General features: G+C 42.0%; 1 protein-coding gene across 1 annotated transcript in view; it reads right to left on the bottom strand.

Moving 5' to 3' along the window:
- Positions 1 to 9,382: 9,382 nt before the first annotated feature.
- Positions 9,383 to 18,159, bottom strand: part of AATF (apoptosis antagonizing transcription factor) — a 121,055-nt gene continuing 112,278 nt past the window's right edge. The window contains 1 exon segment of the mRNA XM_039350413.1: positions 9,383 to 10,819. Within this exon segment, the coding sequence (XP_039206347.1) occupies positions 10,756 to 10,819 (64 nt within the window). The 3' untranslated portion in view covers positions 9,383 to 10,755.

The raw sequence follows: 18,159 nt of genomic DNA, 5'->3' as shown, positions 1-18,159 counted from the left end.
TGGCCTGCAAAGCCATCCTGGAAACAGTGAGGGAACGCCCCCGCTACCTTGGCCCTGCCCCAGGCCAGCTGAGAGCCAATGTACAATTTTGTGGTGGTCATCTGTGCTGAAAGGCATTCAGTCTCAGCTCCACAAGGCCATCTAGAAACAGTGAGGAACCAGCCCCTGCCATGTCAGCCCTGCCCCCTGGGTGCATGCTGGGGAGGTGTCACCCTTTGTGAGGAATGAAGAAATGCACCATGCCTTGGCGCTTGCCCTGGTCCCACCCCCTTCTGCCAGAGACCCTCAGATCTGTCCCACTCCTGCCCAGGCCCCCACAGGCACCCTTGACGCAAACGATGTAGAGCTGGCCACACCCACCCGGTAGGCTGCACCCACCCTGGCCACACCCACCCAGTAGGCCGCACCGACCCTGGCCACACACCCCTGCCCCCCCTGAGGGCAACCGCAATGCTGATGCGGCCCTCAATGAAATTGAGTTTGACACCCCTGGCCTATACCATCCCAGACAAATGGTTGTCCGATCTTCTGTTGAAAAGGTCCAGCAATGGCACACCCTCAACCCCAGGAGGTAACCAGTTACATTGATTAATTGTTCTCACTTTCAGGAAATTTCTCCTTAGTTCCAGTTTGGATTTCCTTCTGAGGAGCTTCTACCCATTGCTTCTGGTCCTTCTCTCAGGTGCTGGGGCGAATAAGTCAATCTCCTCATTACAGCAATGAGGAGATTGACTTCTTCGCCATAGCTCGAAGGCAGGACAAGAAGCAATGGGTAGAAGCTCCTCAGAAGTCCTTCAAGAATTGGAAGACGGCTATCATGTCCCCCCACCCCTAATCTTTCTCTTCACTAGGCTAAATATACCTAGTTCCCTTGGCCACTCATCATACCACTTAGCTCCCAGATCCTTTATACAATAGAATAGAGCTGGAAGGGACCTTGGAGGTCTTCTAGTCCAGCCCCCTTCTCAAGCAGGAGAACCTATACCATCTCAGACAGGTGACTGTCTAGTAGTCTCTTGTTAAAAATCTCCAGTGATGGAGCACCCACAATTTCTGGTGGCAAGCTGTTCCGCTGGTTGATTGTCCTCACTGTCAGGAAGTTTCTCCTTAATTCCAGGTTGCTTCTCTCTTTGGTCAGCTTCCAACCATTGTTTCTCGTCCTTCCCTCTGGTGCTTTGGTGAACAACCTGATCTCCTCTTTTTTGTGACAGCCCCTCAGATACTGGAACACTGCTATCATGTCTCCCTTATTTCTTCTTTTTAGACTGGCCAAACCCAAGTCCCACAGCCGTTCTTCATACGTTTTAGTCTCCAGGCCTTTAATCCTCTTAGTTGCTCTTCTCTGATTTTTTTCCAAACTCTCAACATCCTTTTTGTGATATGGTGACCAAAATTGGCTGCAGTATTCCAGGTGTGGTCTTATTAGGGTTTTATAAAGCGGTATTAATACCTTGTGTGATCTTGATTCTATGTCTGTTTATACAACCCAGGATTGTATTAGGTTTTTGCACCCTTTCTAGGGCATCGGCTTTTATTTTTTGTATTGTGGTAAGCAGAACTAGATGTAGTATTCCAAATGTGGCCTCATTCGTGCAGTATAGAACAGTATTATCACTTCTCGTGATTCTGATGCCTTTCCTTTGTTGATGCAGCCTATATGATTGTGTTAGTTTTTTGGCCACTGCAGTAGACTACACAGACGCAGCATTCCATTAATGAGGAATGAAGTTAATGGGGGTGTCGGCAAAGCTCTTGGAACTTCAGGAACAGAGTTTAAGACCACCAACCAGTTTGTTTCTTTTGAAGCGCAAGAATCTGCATCTAGGGACCTTGGATTCTGCTAGGATAAGCAGACAGTGCCGTTCTCAATTGGATCGTTGGCCACCCAAATATTGTTTGTTGTTTTACTAGCTGTCCCTCTTTTCCACTGTTGGCTCTCCTTAAACTGAGATGGAACCTGTGGTTTGTCCAATACTGGTAAATTGGACAGCCAGCAGACCTGCCCAAGAATAATGGAACTGCCCTTTGGCAACATCCAGTTTGGTGTTGTGATTAAGTCACTGGGCTGGAAAGCAGGAGACTAAATCCTGCCTTAGGCACAAAAGCCAGCTGGGTGACTTTGGGCCAATCACCAGGAGACAGTGAGTTCTAGTCCTGCCTTAGGCATGAAAGCCAACTGGATGACTTGATGCCAGTCATTCCCTCTCGGCCCAACTCACTTCACAGGGTTGTTGTGGGGAAAATCTAAGGACGAGGAAGGTGTGTTGGATATGATTGCCACGTTATGTTATTTGTAATAATAATAAAGGTGGGATACAAATTAAGTAAATGAATAAACCTGACGACCTTGAGTGCCTTAGCAAGGACACAACAAAGTTGGAGCCTTACTATATTCACCACTCTTCTCTGAACCAAAACTAGTCAATACTAGCTTGTTACTAGCGAGCCAAGATTGTGAGGTTTAATGTATGGCTCAAGGTCTTGTGAGAATCCAGAGCACTGTTTTAGACAAACACAATTAAATGGATCCGGGTACTGACACTCATCAGTTTTCAACACCATAAAGCAACCAAGCAGAGGCTCACATGACAATTCTGTAAAAAATAATAATAATTGTAAATTGTGGTCACTTTACCTCAGGACACTCCAAGTGACCATCAATGCCGGCCAGTTGCCAAGTGCCCAAAATGCAGTCACATGACCATGGGAAGGAACTGTTGGAACTCCAGAACCAGGCCGTTAAATACCTTTCGGGGATCCGTCATGATTTTAACCAGTTGCTAAGTGGCCGTTTGTAAATCAAAAACTACCTGTAAAGGGGGGGGGGAGAGAGAGAGGGAGAGGGAGAGAGAGAGAGATCTACACCATCCTTGTTCCTAGCCTTGATAATGAAAACCCCTTCCCACTCCCTGTTTGAAGAACCCATTTCTACTTTGGCCTTTGCTTGTGCTGTTTTAAACTTGGCACCGTTCTGCACTGCTTGAACTAATGACAATCTGCCTATAAGAACTGTCTGGGTGGAAAAGAGGGACACGATTCTCATTAAAATAAGCAGGAAGGTTCAAAGCCCCTTTCTTGCTATGTGATTTTAAAGAAAAAGCTACTTGCAGACTTGGAAACATTTTCTGACCTCGTGTATGTTGTGTGCCTAGTCACTTCTTTCTCTCACACTCACACTCACACAGGAGGAGAGAGAGAGAGAGAGAGAGAGAGAGAGGAGATAAAGAAAGTGTAAGAAAAAGAGAGGAGAGAGAAAAGAAAGGAGATAAAGAGAAAGAGATAAAGAGAAAGAAGAGAGAAAGAAAAAGGAGAGAAAGAGAGAAAATGTAGGAGAAAGAGAGGAGAGAGAAGAAGAAAGGAGATAAATAGAAAGAGGAGAGATAAAGAAAGAAGAGAGAAAGAAATAAAAAAGAGAGAAAGAGAAAGTGGAGGAGAAAGAGAGAAGAGAGAAAAAGAAAGAAGATAAAGAAAAAGAGGAGAGATAAAGAGAAAGGAGAGAGAGAGAGAGAGAGAGAGAGAGAGAGAGAGAGAGAGATGTGGGGGATTATCTAAGATCCTAGTTTAGGAAGGCACGTGACCAAAATAACTCAAAATAAGCTTGGCTATGATACCATCAATTGCCATCAGAAATATAGCTGTTTAACCGAGGCCACTGTTATTTCCAGCAGTAGCAAACCTCTCTAGACATTTCAGTGACATTGTGAAAATTAGACCAAGCTCCAAAATTACCCAAGCAAAAAAATGTTTCTTTTGGAAATGTACCATATTCCTCTTGGGAAAAGAAAACCGATCTTCCATGTGGATTTCCCTTCTGCTGAAGACTTTTTGAAGGTCTGCATTCTTACTGCGTTGCATCGTTTAGGTAAGGAGGCACATCAAAAGTTTGCTTATAACAGTGGTTCTCAACCTTTTTAATGCCACGACCCTCCAACCAGTCATAAGTCGAGGACTACTCAACCGGTCGTAAGTCGAGGACTACTCAACTGGTGCAGTGCCGTTTGCAGAATGGGACTTTTGACGGGCTCAGCAGGGCAGAGACAGCCTGGACAATTCCTATTGGCTTTTGAAAGCCAATAGAATTAGACTCTGTTCAAGAGAGTCTATTCTATTGGCTTTCAAAAGCCAATAGAATAAAAGGGAGTAGCACAGCTAAGGTAAAGGGGGAAAAAAATGGCGGACTGCGTTGTTTGGCGACCCCCGTGAAATGGTCATTCAACCCCAAATAGGGTCCCGACCCACAGATTGAGAACCACTGGCTTAGAAGCTAAATTCAACATTTTGGAGTCTCCTTGATTCAACTTCTCTTTCTCTCTGACATTTCCAACAAGGTGAATACCAACAATCGGTGTTTGAGAGAGACTGAATGTCTATTCAGCTGGCAAACTCCAGTCAGCAGCAAAGGGAAATTTACAAAGATCACACAAGACAAAAATGAAAAGACACAAAAAACATATTCACCTCATGTATCTGAGTTAGGAAGCTTTATTTACAGTGACTTTCTAGGTCCAACTGAAGATGTCACTTACATGACTTGGAACCTGGATCTCTTCAGTCTATCCTTTAAAGCAGTGTTTCCCAAACTTGACAATTTTAAGGCATGAGGACTTCAACTCCCAGAATTCCACAGCCAGCAACGCTGGCTGTGGAATTCTGGGAGTTGAAGTCCACATGCCTTAAAATTGTCAAGTTTGGGAAACATTGCTTTAAAGAGAACCTTGTATAGAAGCCTTCTCCATAAGGAGCTCTTAAGTGGTCTATCTCACTCAACATCATTAGAAGGTATGGGTTGGAGAAGAAGGTTGAAGAGGATGGCTGCAGAGGAAGTCCTTCCTGGATTACCTATGAAGCCAGTAAAAGCAAACTTCCTCACCACTTTACACTGCCTGGCCTTGACACAAGAAGGGAAGGGAAGGGAAGGGGACGGCACAGGGAGGGGAGAAGGGAGTAGAGTGGAGTCTAGAGTAGAGTAGAGTAGGGGAGGAGAGGAGAGGGGAGGGGAGAGGAGGGGAAGGGAAGAACAGTAGAGAAAAGAGAAGAAGAGAAGATGGTTTCTCAAATTATGCAACAAGGATTCCCTACTAAAGATGCCACCTCTGTAGCACAGCACTTACCAAGACAGGGACACAAACTGGTCCAAAGTCAGTATGTTTCTCTCTCCGTATTTAAATCCCTTTGCTCCATGTGCACCTAAATTTCCCATGCAGTATTACCATCTTCTCACCCAAAGCTCCTTGCTCAAAGCAGGAATGGGATGCCATCCAAGATATCTCAAACCTTCACTTAAGGCTGAAGGCACCACTTACAGGACTACCAAACACAGTTTGAAGGATTTTTCTGGTGCAATGGCCAGGCTAAGTGCTGAATAATGGAAGTTGAAATCCAACATGGATGGAAGGAGGCATACAGTAACCTACAATTTAATAAGCTGGCATAGAACTAGTCTTGCCAATCTCTAATGTACTGGCAGTCCTCGACTTACAAACACAATTGGAACCAGAATTTCCACTGCTAAGTGAGTTGCATCCAATTTTACGTCCTTTTTTGCCATGGTGGTTAAGCAAATCGCTGAAGTTGTTAAGTGAATCACAGGGTCATTAAGCAAATGTGGCTTCCCACATTGACTTTGCTTAGTGGAAGCCAGCTGGGAAGGTCACAAATGACCATCACGTGACCCTGGGATGTTGCAAGGGTCATAAATACAGGCCAGTTGCCAACTGACCAAATTTTGATCGTGTGACCGTGGGGATGCTGCAACGGTCATAAGTGTGAGAACCGGTAACATGTCACTTTTTTCCAGTGCAGTTGTAAATTCAACCAATCACTAAACAAATGGTTGTAAGTCAAGGACTACCTTTATGAACACCAAAGAAGTCTTATTTATGAAAGAGAAAACTATCATGTTTTTAAATTCAGCCTTCCTACACATTCATCTTCCCATTTGTTTCAATAATCAAAGAAAATGTTTATGGAAGATAGTAGCCATAATCTAAGCCATTAGTTAGTTACTTAGCCATGAGTGACCAGTCATAAAACCCTAGCCCAGAAGAATATAACTGAGTTTATAAACAGAAAGGTTAAACTTGCAAGTCTAATCTGCAATGCTCAGAATAATAAACCTACTGTATTTATAAAAAAAACACCAAAGTACACAGTAGTTAATAAAACAAGACTGTCAAACCAATTAGTTAATTGGACCCCTTTCGGTGAACTGAGTTTATAAATCATTACATTTGCAGGCACTTACATACTATCGAAATCTTAGTTCAAGTATCTTTTTGAAGTATTAAGGGAGGTCTGAAGTCACCTACAATTTAATAAGCTAAGCAAATTCTCCATGTGCAAATAACGAATATTCTTTGCAGCAGTTTGCACAAGGATTCAAGTTTGAAATGTTTCAAGCTTGAAATCCTCTAGTTTCCAAATACCTGCTACCCTAATTAGATTTTTTTTTTCATTCATTCCTGAAACCGTTAAAGAGCAGGGCTGCCCAATTTTTAAAACTGGTAGACTTCAACTCCCAGAATAGAGGCCAGTTGCCAAGCATCCTGATTTTTATGACTGTGGAAAATGCCAGAACGGTGATAAGTGTGAAAAACGGTCATGTCCCTTTTTTTAAAGTGCTGTTTTAATTCTGAATGGTCACTAAATGGATGGTTATACCTCTACAAAGGAAGTGATCCTTAGTCTGATAAAATCTGGCAAAAGACACAAAACAGGCTGACATTTTCACCACTGAAAATAATTTCCTTAACGGAATAGAACGGAACAATAGAATGGAACAACAATCAGTGGAACAACCTGCCTCCAGAAGCTGTAAATGCTCCAACACTGGATGTTTTTAAGATGAGACTTGACAGCCGTTTGTCTGAAATGGTACAAGGTTTCTTGCCGGAGCAGGGGATTGGACTAGATGACCTCCAAGGTCCCTTCCAACTCTATTATTATTTGTTGGAAAGGACCTTGGAGATCATCTAGTCCAGCCCCCTGCTCAGGCAGGAAACCCTGTACCATTTCAGACAAATGGCTGTCCAGTCTCTTCTTAAAAACTTCCAGTGTTGGAGCATTCACCACTTCTGGAGGCAGGTTGTTCCACTGGTTAATTGTTCTCACTGACAGGAAATTTCTCCTTAGTTCTAGGTTGCTTCTCTCCTTGATTAGTTCCCATCCTTTGCTTCTTGTCAGACTCCAGGAGCAGAAATGGCACACCGTGAAGGGTGTCATTTGAAAGCAGCTTCTCTTGGAACTGTTTTGACCCCCTCTGAGCTGAGGAAAGCAAGGAATGCAAAGATGGATGAAAAGAAAAATAAGATGAAAAAAATCAATGCACCTCCCCAAGATCTACAGCCAGGACTTTGCTGCAAATGCACCTAAAGATTTATTCGTCCACGCGATATACATTTTCCAAGACAAAATTCAATACCCACCTTGACACAGATATTTCCTGCACCTCGGGAGGTGGCAAAATTTGAAAATGTTGGGGTTTTGGGGGGTATGTTTGTTCGGGTGTAACTGCCCTTATGCCCTCACTTGCAGAATACACCTTGATGGGAATTCACAAAGTATTTCGTTTTCTAAAAGTAGCTTTGGAATTCATGCAGGTGGGCGCTTTCTATCACAAATTGTATTTTGCCTACGGGTCACCCAATGCTTGCAGGTGTGTGATCTGGCCCAGATGCAAAGCTTAGGCAGGTGACAACACAGGTAGTCCTTGGTTTATGACCAGTCGCTTAGCAACAGTAACAGCAATAGCACTTAGACTTATATACCGCTTCACTGTGCTTTACAGCCCTCTCTAAGCGGTTTACAGTCAGCAGATGCCCCTCCCCCAACAATCTGGGTCTGCATTTTACCAACCTCGGAAGGAGGGAAGGCGGAGTCAACCTTGAGCCGGTCAAGATCGAACTCCAGGCAGTGGGCAGAGTCAGCCTACAATACTGCATTCCTACCCCTAGCGCCCATTTGAAGTTATGACAGATCTACCTTGGGACTTCTTAGGATCAGGATTCAAAATTTTAACAATCCCCCTCAAAGTCATGTGACAGATCTTCAGACTCTCAGCAGCATACTTTTATTTATAGCCATTTGCAGCATCCCGTGGTTATCCAACTGCTTTTTATGACAGTTTTGCTGAAAACTGGTACTTCTGATTTTTGGCAAAATGGCAGCGGTAGTGAAAAGTGGGTTTGCCTAAGTGGTTTAATAGCTGCGGTGGCCATTTTGCCGCGTTAACAAACACTGCAAAAAAAGGCAATAAAATCACTCACGTTACTGATCTGTTTGATGACTGTTATGACTTAACAATCGTAATGGGCAGGTTCCATTATGGCCATATGTTGAGGACTAATATTTTTTTTGCATCAAAACACCAAAACAGTGCTGACCTAATTGCTAAAAACAACAGCCACAATGACGTTTCTAATCTTTATGTTTAAGAAAATAATAATAATAATAATTAAAAAGTTGGAAGGGACCTTGGAGGTCATCTAGTCCAACCCCCCTGCAGGAAACTCTATACCATTTCAGACAAATGGCTGTCCAGTTTCTTCTTAAAATCTTCCAGTGATGGAGCATTCACAGCTTCTAGAGGCAGGTGGTTCCACTGGTTAATTGTTCTGTCAGGAATTTTCTCCTTAGTTCTAGGTTGCTTCTCTCTTTAGTTAGTTTCCAATTGTTGCTTCCTGTCGTGCCTTCAGGTCCGTTGGAGAATAGTTTGACTCCCTCTTCTGTGGGGCAACCCCTGAGATACTGGAACACTGCTATCATGTCCCCCCTCGTCCTTCTCCTTGTTAAACTAGACATACCCAATTCCAGCAACCGTTCTTCATATGTTTTAGCCTCCAGTCCCCTAATCATCTTTGTTGCTCTTCTCTGTACTCTTTCTAGAGTCTCAACATCTTTTTTACATCGCAGTGGCCAAAACTGGATGCAATATTCCAAGTGTGGAAATCTCATACATTGGTGGAAAAGTTAAGATATTGAGTCAATTTGAAATATAAAAGACTTTTCTAATTCATTTATTGTTTTAGTTTAAATATTTTGTCATTGAATTTACTAATTCCACATTAGGTTATTTCACCTTTGAATGTTCTTTCGTTTGTAAACTGCCCAGAGTCACTTAGACAGTGAGATGGGCAGTATTCTAAACTTGATAAGTAAATAATAAAAAAACATTCCTCGGCAATTAATCTATTTCATCAGCACTGCAATCCTTACAACATAGGTACTCAGCTCTCATTCTTAATTATTAATTTAAACAGCTGATATGGAAAGCTCTCTTAATTATTAGCTGAAATGGTACTTTGATTTTTAAGCTCAATAGATATATAGAAAAGCGTTTATCATTCAAGGCACATACACATATGACATTAGATCCACCCAAATATAAAAGTGTAGGACTATACTTTATTGGCTACATTTGTGTGAGTGTGTGTTTGCACGCATTCATGAGTTCAAAGACAATCAGTATAAGTGTGTTGTATTATTACACACAGGGACATATTTATACAAAATAATCTTCACTGGAGACTGATCACAGCAGGCTAATAAATCCACTTTACGAGATTTTAATTTCCAGCGTTTTGATCTTCTGAATCAAAACAAGTGAATTGTACTTTAGCAGATTTACTCAGGAACTCACTTCTACAAGGAGGAGAAGATAAGGCGAGGCCCCCTCAAACCCCTACTAGCAAATATAATTAAATATATTAATAGCTCTGGACTAGGACAAAAACTCGCAAGTATTTATCAGTTGGATGAATAATAGATAAGAACAGGAAGAATCCAACGGCCTCTGCTCTAAAGATGGGTGTGCAAAATATTTCAGTTTTTTTAACGGTGGGTTTCATTTCGAACCACGGGGTTCCTGTAAGCCAGGGGTCTTCAAACTTGGCAACTTTAAGACTTGTGGACTTCAACTCCCAGGGCTGGCTGAGGAATTCTGGGAGTTGAAGTCCACAAGTTTAAAAGTTGCCAAGTTTGAAGACCCCTGCTGTAAGCATTCCAGATTTGAAAGTGCAGTCAGTCAAGGCAGAGGAATTTTGATCTTTGAACATGATAATTTAGCTTCCAAATATATCACCCAACTTTTTGGGGAGGGAGGGATGGACATTCCAGGGCTGTTCAAAGAGACATTCAAAAAATTAGATTTCCACTTTCAAACTACAGGAAAGGCACAACTAAAGAATTGAGATGGGACAATTAAGAATAAAATCAAAAGAACTTAAGTATTGTCCTGTGGCACTCACTGAGAAGAGCATCTCTTTCTCTACAAGAAACACATCTGTGTACACACACACTAAAAAAAATTAAATCCAATTTTATTCCACGACTTTGGGGGCCAATGTTGTAACATCCACTTATGCAATGTATTACCAAGTTGTTGTTTTTTCAGGAAACGTGAAGGAAGGTCTTTTTTTTTTCATCAAGCAAGTTGCGTCACCATCCATCCATCCATCCATCTATCCATCCATCCATCCATCGGGATGCAGTGACAGTGGCGATCACTGTGTCCTTGAAGATCCCACAGGAAACAGCATGACAAATTGACATGCTCATCTTGAGAGAAGTTGAGAAAGTGGGGTGGGGAGTAGGACACAAACTTTTTCTGTCTTCCCAGTGTGATCATGGATGGCAGCTTCCTTCTCCATCAAATGGATGAATGCTACCTTGGCTTCCCTGAACGAGGCCTACTGTAGGGTGGTGGAACTATCCCAACTTGAGAACATTCCAGAACCTGCAAAGGTGGCCTTCGGATCACTAGGCTTGGCCTCCTTCTTGCAGATGGACTTGCTTGCCAAACAGTGATCGATACAGTTCAGTCCTGGAGGAAAGAGAGAGACAGGAGGCAGAGAAACGCAAACAATTTTAAATTATTAAAAGTTATTAAGGTTTGTAAGCCTAGCTCGCTCAGGAACCAGGAGAAAGCAAGAAAAGCAACAAAAATAAAGTCAATAAAATAAGAAGGAGAAAGAGAGAGGGGTCTCCACGGGTTTCGGCACCTGGCCCACTGTATTTGGGATAAGTAGCATTGCACCCGGTTATTTCTTGCTGCTAAAACTCTCCGCAGCATTCCAGGATTACGGAGGAGAAATGACACGGAGAAATCAAAACATCTTCCAGGTATAATGTACTGCCAAGCTACCTGTTCGCTAACTCTATCCAGGGGCTGATCATTAGGTGAGAAGATTCTGATGCATAAGCTATACAGGCAGTCCTCAGTTTCCTGCCTGAGCAGGGGGTTGGACTAGATGACCTCGAAGGTCCCTTCCAACTATTATTATCATCATTATTATTATTGTTACCTACAACAATTTATTTAGTGACATTTAAAGTTACAATGGCACTGAAAAAAGTGACTTATGATCGTTTTTCCACACTTATGACAGTTACAGCATCCCTGTGGTCACGTGATCAAAACTTGGGCGCTTGGCAACAGGCATGTATTCATGAAAGTTGCACTGACTCATGGGTCACGTGATCGCTTTTTGCGACCCTCTGAAAAGCAAACTCAACGGGAAAACCAGATTTGCTTAACAAAGCAAAGAGAGAGAAAAGAAGGACGAGGGGGGACATGATAGCAGTGTTCCAGTATCTCAGGGGCTGCCCCAAAGAAGAGGGAGTCAAGCTATTCTCCAAAGCACCTGAAGGCAGGACAAGAAGCAATGGGAGGAAACTAATCAAGGAGAGAAGCAACCTAGAACTAAGGAGAAACTTCCTGACAGAACAATTAACCAGTGGAACAACATGCCTCCAGAAGTGGTGAATGCTCCAACACTGGAAGTCTTTAAGAAGAGACTGGACAGCCATTTGTCCGAAATGGTATAGGGTTTCCTGTCTGAGCAGGGGGTTGGACTAGATGACCTCCACGTCCCTTCCAACTTTATTATTATTATCATTATATTGTTAACATATTAACATTAACAACACATGATTCAAATCATTGAACAGACCAAAGGTGGGGAACGATGGCCCTTTATATGACTTGTGGACTTCAACTCCCAGAATTCCCGAGCCAGCATTCTGGGAATTGAAGTCCACAAGTCATAAAAAGGGGCCATCGTTCCCCACCCCTTGAATATTTTCATCTTGTATTTTATATTTTAAATTTTATGTTATATATACTATGCCCTTATTTTAATTGGAATGCTTCTGAGACGAATAAACCAATAAACATCACCTCAACAGCCCCCATGAAATCATGTTGCTGTAGGCACATTCTGCAGGGACGGTGTGTTTGTGTGTGTATGCATGTGCAGGAAAAGTAACATCCCAAGGTCAATTTACCCAGGGTAGGACCTGCCACGTCATCTGGTTCTTCAAGCAAAAAGGCCACCCGATAATTAAAAATGCATATTTATTAATAAACACCAGGGCTGCAGAGACCTTGTGCAATGCATCTCTCCCTCTCTCTCTCTCTCTCTCTCTCACACACACACAAACACACACACACACACACACACACACACACACACACACACACACGTGGCCTCCCAATACGTAAATACGACAGGAGCCTTAGATTCCATCTCTCCGGGGAATGAGGGATTGTTTTTTTTGTTCTTCTTCAAAGTTTGCCCTTTCCAAACAAGGCTTTTCAAGAAAGGAACAAGATTGAATATTTTAATAGGAATGTACGAGAACCACGGCAATGAAAGGACGGACGATTCAATCAGCCAGGTTGTATGGGATCGTAATTTCGTTTTCATATATGTTATCCTTTCTTCCTTGAGACTGACATAATACTTGAAGGAGAGACAATCAACTCAAGCCCGCAATGATGTTCAAATTGATTGCGGTTTTTTGGACAAGCGGAATGTTGTTCGCTGAATTAAAATAAAGATGAGTTAGTTTGGGAAGGGGGGGGGAGTTACACGCGATAAAGAAGCAGTCATAGGTCCAAACGCCAGGAAGGTAGAACAGAGTCAGAAAAACAACAGCTTGCAGACATCACGGACGTTAAATATATAAATATACAACTGGAGATACTATTCAAGTCAGGGGTGTCCAAGCTTGGTGACTTTTAAGGCTTATGGACTTCAACGCCCAGAGTTCTCCAGCTAGCATTGAAATCCGCAAGTCTTAAATTTGGCTAGCTGGAAGTCCACAAATTTTTAAAGGTCACCAAGCTTGGATACCTCTAATTTAGGTAGCTGTCCAAAATTCCTAAAGAGCCCACAGATAATTAGCCAAGCTTTGCAAAGCGTAAGGTTAATAATCTTCATGAATTTATAAATATAGCCAAGCCTGGTTTTAAAATCCCCAGTTTCCTAAATATTTTCCTTCCATGATAAGTGCTTGGTTTGTATATTTTATCGTGGTATGGAAAGAGATGCATCCATTTGCGGAGAATAATTCAAACATTATTCATAGGAAGCAATCCCAACCAATCAAACTACATGCTACGCAAACAAGACATGCTTTCTATTTTAAAACTAATGAAATCCGGATATAAGGCAAAATTACTCAGAGCAGCAATGCTAAATAATAATAATAATAATAAAAAGAAATGTGAACAGACACAATCCTCCCAACTTAAAAAAGAAACAAGGGTTGCAGGAAGGAGAGAAAAATCCTCTATTTTTCAGGCAATTCCTGTTTCCAAATTAAAACTGGAAAGGAGGAATTCTATATGTTTGTTTGTTTATATGCTGCCCATCTCAATGCTGCAGCGACTTTGGGTGGCTTCCAAAATGATAAAAAAATACAAAACAATTAAAATTAAGATTTTTAAAAAAAGCTCCAAGGGGACTATGTTGGGAGAGGAGATGTGGAAAGGATGAATGCTTCAGGAAAAAAAAAAAAGAAACTTTATTTTTTAGGCTCCTCAATCAAGCCCAAGGTAGTAATTATGAAATTAACTATAGGTCAACATAATGGATATCTAAAGGTTTTAAAATCTGGGCTTATAGGCAGCAATATTTCTTACAATCATAAGTTGGGAGCCTTTGAATATGATAATGTTTCTGTGAGGCAGAATTTAGCACTTGTATTTCACTCTATGAAGAGAAAGAAAGACAAGGACGCATCGAGAGGGATGATAGTTTTACAGCTGCAAAAAAAGGCTCAGCTATATTCTAAGTGGCAGGAGAACGCCTTTTATAGATCTACACGTCTGCCTACAGGAAAAAGTACAAAACTCTGAAAATCAAGCTGTTAAGTGAATCACTGCAGCTGTTAAGTTACTAATGTGGTTATTAAGTGAATCCGGCTTCCCCAGACATCATCATCATCATCAAGTTGGAAGGGACCTTGGAGGTCATCTAGTCCAATCCCCTGCTCAGGCAGGAAACCCTACACCATTTCGGACAAATGGCTGTCCAGTCTCTTCTTAAAAACTTCCAGTGTTGGAGCATTCACCACTTCTGGAGGCAGGTTGTTCCACTGGTTAATTGTTCTAACTGTCAGGAAGTTTCTCCTTAGTTCTAGGTTGCTTCTCTGAAAAGGGGATCACGTGACTCCAGGACACTCTAAGAGTCATAAACACAAATCAGTTGTCAAGCGTCTGAATTTTGATCATGTGTCCACGGAGATGCTGCAACGGTCGTGTGAAAAATGGACGTCACATCAGTCCCTTTTTCCAGTACTGTCGTAACTCTGAACGGTTACTAAATGAACGGCTGTGAGTCGAGGACTAGCTGTATTTTGATGGATCAGAGCCACCCGCTCCCCTTGAATTCTGGTTTACGAAATGTCAGAAATAACTGAGGTTAACCAGCGGAGGAAGAGATAATTAAGAACATTTTAGATTGTGCAGAAATGGACAGACTGAAAATGAAAGAGAAAGAAGATTCAGAATACTTTTAGAACATAGGATACGTTTTATCAATGGTTAGAAAAATGAGGTAGAGAAAAAGGAGTTTAACATGTATTAGTAAACTAAATATTAGAACCCAGACAATATGTTGCTGATAAAATATGAAGGATTGTGATCATAAAAAATTTGATAAAATATTGAACAACAAAAAAAGAAATACTGAGGTTCACAGTGCAGGAAACTAAGTGGGGTCTGAATCAGCAGAATTCTTATGTTCCTAAAGAGATTGAAACAATCACTTCTAACCAATACGGGCAGTCCTCGGCATATGAGCATAATGGAGCCTGCCCGTTATGGCCATACGTCGTAATGGTTGCAAAATGGGTTGCTCACACGAGCAACACATTTTTACAATCTGTTTTGTGGTGGTGGTTAAGCAAACACTACAGTCATTAAGTGAACCAATAACAACGGGTATAGTTTTGCTGAAAACAGGAAGTGCCGGTTTCCCAGGAAGACCGTCGTAAAACGTGATCATGTGACCAGGGGATGCTACAAATGGCTGTCAATGTGGCCGTATTGTTGCCATGTCACGCGATCGCAAAGGAGACCCAATCATTGGAACTTCCAATCTGGATCCTAAGTCCCCTTTTTGGGGGGTTGGTCATAACTTCGAGCGGTTGCTAAGTGAACGGTCGTAAGTCGAGGACTACCTGCACAGAGAGAAAATCTTTGGTTTATTAGCAGGACTCCATCTTAGCTAGCTTACGATACGAGCAGTGATTCATTTGGTTTTGATTTGGGGGGGGGCAGGGGGATGCCCCCACCCCAAACAATTTGCCAAGTTAGTTCCAATCTGCATTTCCTATCTGGGCACAAAGAGGCAGCCAGGTAGGGAGGAAGAAAAGAAGGAGTCAAAAACCATCAAAGGCCAGGAGTAGCTTACAGCATCTGTAATTGCTAGGGCTTGCAACTGGGTGCAAGGCCCGGGGTTGAATCAGGAGACTCGCCTGAATTAAAATTTAACTTCCCCTTTATCACAATCTGCGAAAGCCAGTACTGGGCAGTAACATTTTTATTTCTTTTAAACTGTCATTTTAGGCTGAGCTGGGAATAATTACCTATTTCCACTGCAGTAAGGTTTTATCACCCTTAGTGAGGCATTTTCTAATTTAATATTTTTACTATATTATCATAAGACCTGGTTTCCAGGGGAGGTGGGGAAAGTTATCATGAGCCATTGGCTGTAAAACTAAGCAAGTGCCTGGGCTTAATCATTTATGCCTTTCTTGAAGGCAGAGGAGAAGATTGGACCAGTTAACTGCATTCAGGCACTCTTGACGTGACCCACGGCCCACAGAAGAGAGAGGCTGGTGTCTAGGCCAGGAATGTTGAGAGATTAAAGGAGAGCAAATTTTTCCTGCAATTTAGGCCTAGCAATGAAACTGATGCAGGGGAGGAAAGCCAGTCTGGTGTAGTGGTTAAGGTGTTGGATTAGAAATCAGGAGACTGAGTTCTAGTTCTGCCTTAGCCATGAAAGCCAGTATGGTACCTTGGGGCCAGTCACCAGGAGATGGTGAGTTCTAGTTCCGCCTTAGCTCTGCAAGCCAGCGGGGTAACTTTGGACCAATCACCAGGAGACGGTGAGTTCTAGTTTCGCCTTAGCCCTGCAAGCCAGCAAGGTAACTTTGGACCAATCACCAGGAGACGATGAGTACTAGTTCTGCCTTAGCCCTGCAAGCCAGCAGGGTAATTTGGATCAATCACCAGGAGACGGTGAGTTTTCTAGTTCTACCTTAGCCCTGCAAGCCAGCAAGGTAATTTGGGCCAATCGCCAGGAGACTGTGAGTTCTAGTTCTGCCTTAGCCCTGCAAGCCAGCAGGGTAATTTGGGCCAATCACCAGGAGACGGTGAGTACTAGTCAACTGTCTTGCTTAGCAACAGAAATTTGGGGCTCACTTGTGGTCGTAAGTCAAGGACTATCTGTTTCCTAGTTTTCTAAAGCTTGCTGCCTTTGTGAATTTCCTCTACAACAGATTTTAAACGCTGTTCAGACAAAGCAGACACTTTGTTCCTCGGGAATCCATTTTGCTTATTTTCTGTTTTCCTTTCTGCTTCTCTTCCCATCTCTTGAATTTATAACCCGACTCTTGCCTAAATCTATTCCCCCCCATAAATCCTCTCTTCATTGATCTTCTTTGTCTTTGCATTTGCAGACAAAGGGGTAAAGACTTGGGAACGCACTAAATTCCACTTGCAGAACAGAGCAGCGATGCCTTCCCTTCTTCTGCACAGGCGGCTTTGGGTAATCGCATCTACAGAAGCCAATTAAGACTTTCGATTATTACTCGGGATGAGCGTTTACGTTTTCACACATTTTTAAAATCTGAACAGAGATGAGTCTTGGTTTTTTGTTGCTGTTATGGTTGATTTGTTACGGTGATTCTTATGCCATCAGATAGGAAATGATACTTAATGCCTTTGGAACAAAGCAGAATATTAAGCCAACTTCCAACTGTGGTTTAATAAATCCTGATCTGTTCTGAAAACTCCCAACACCTTTGCCCACTTCAAATCAACTAGGAAACGATGATTAACTGAAGATATCTTCCTGGCTTGTTCTTCAACTCATGGGCAGAATGCCTGTGTTGGTGTATCTTAATTTGGGGATAAGTTTGTTAAACACAAATCTGAAGCCAAGTTTCAACATGAAATAACTAACATGGGACAGGAACAACGATGAGGATCACTCTACTTGGAAAGCAAATGTACAAAAAGTACTCCTTCTGCCTTTTAACTTTGCAATCATTCTTTTTAATTTTGTTTCAATTTTGTTTTTAATGTTGGCTTTTATATAATTTTATCTGCAAACTGCCAAAATTCGTGCAAGTGGGACAGGCAGTACAGAAATTTGATGGCAGGATGGACAGATGGACAGACAGACAGAGAATATAGTTTGTTTGCCCAAGCTTAAGAGATAGATTAAAACTTTTTTGAAACTCTCTTATCTCACTTGCCATTCTATTATTATATTTAGATCATTAACCATGGCTTCTGTTTTATGTTTAGAATGTATCTGTTCTCTGTTGAATTTTTAATAGCCATAGCTGGGAAACTTTTGCAATGTGGCATGGATTCATTAATTTATTTTACTGCAATCAGAGCTTAAAACCACGAGGCTGAATTGGGTTCCCCTATTTTGTATCGCACATTTTATAACTGATTTTAAGGCTTACATTATACATTTACCTTTGACTGCTGGTTATTGCAAAACCTAATAGCCAGAGGTATGATCTTTTTTAAAAAGTGTTTCAGATTTATCTCTAAAAGGGAGGGCAAAAACAGCAGAATCTGTACTTAACGCTTTAAAGCAGATGAGTTTTCCTCTTGGGATTTTACAGTTTCAG

Source organism: Crotalus tigris, unplaced genomic scaffold (assembly GCF_016545835.1).
Source record: "Crotalus tigris isolate CLP2741 ecotype Arizona unplaced genomic scaffold, ASM1654583v1 scf7180000018330.590113, whole genome shotgun sequence".
In the NCBI taxonomy this organism is placed as follows: Eukaryota; Metazoa; Chordata; class Lepidosauria; order Squamata; family Viperidae; genus Crotalus; species Crotalus tigris.
Note: the sequence above shows the minus strand (reverse complement) of the source record. Positions and strands in the feature narration are given on the sequence as shown.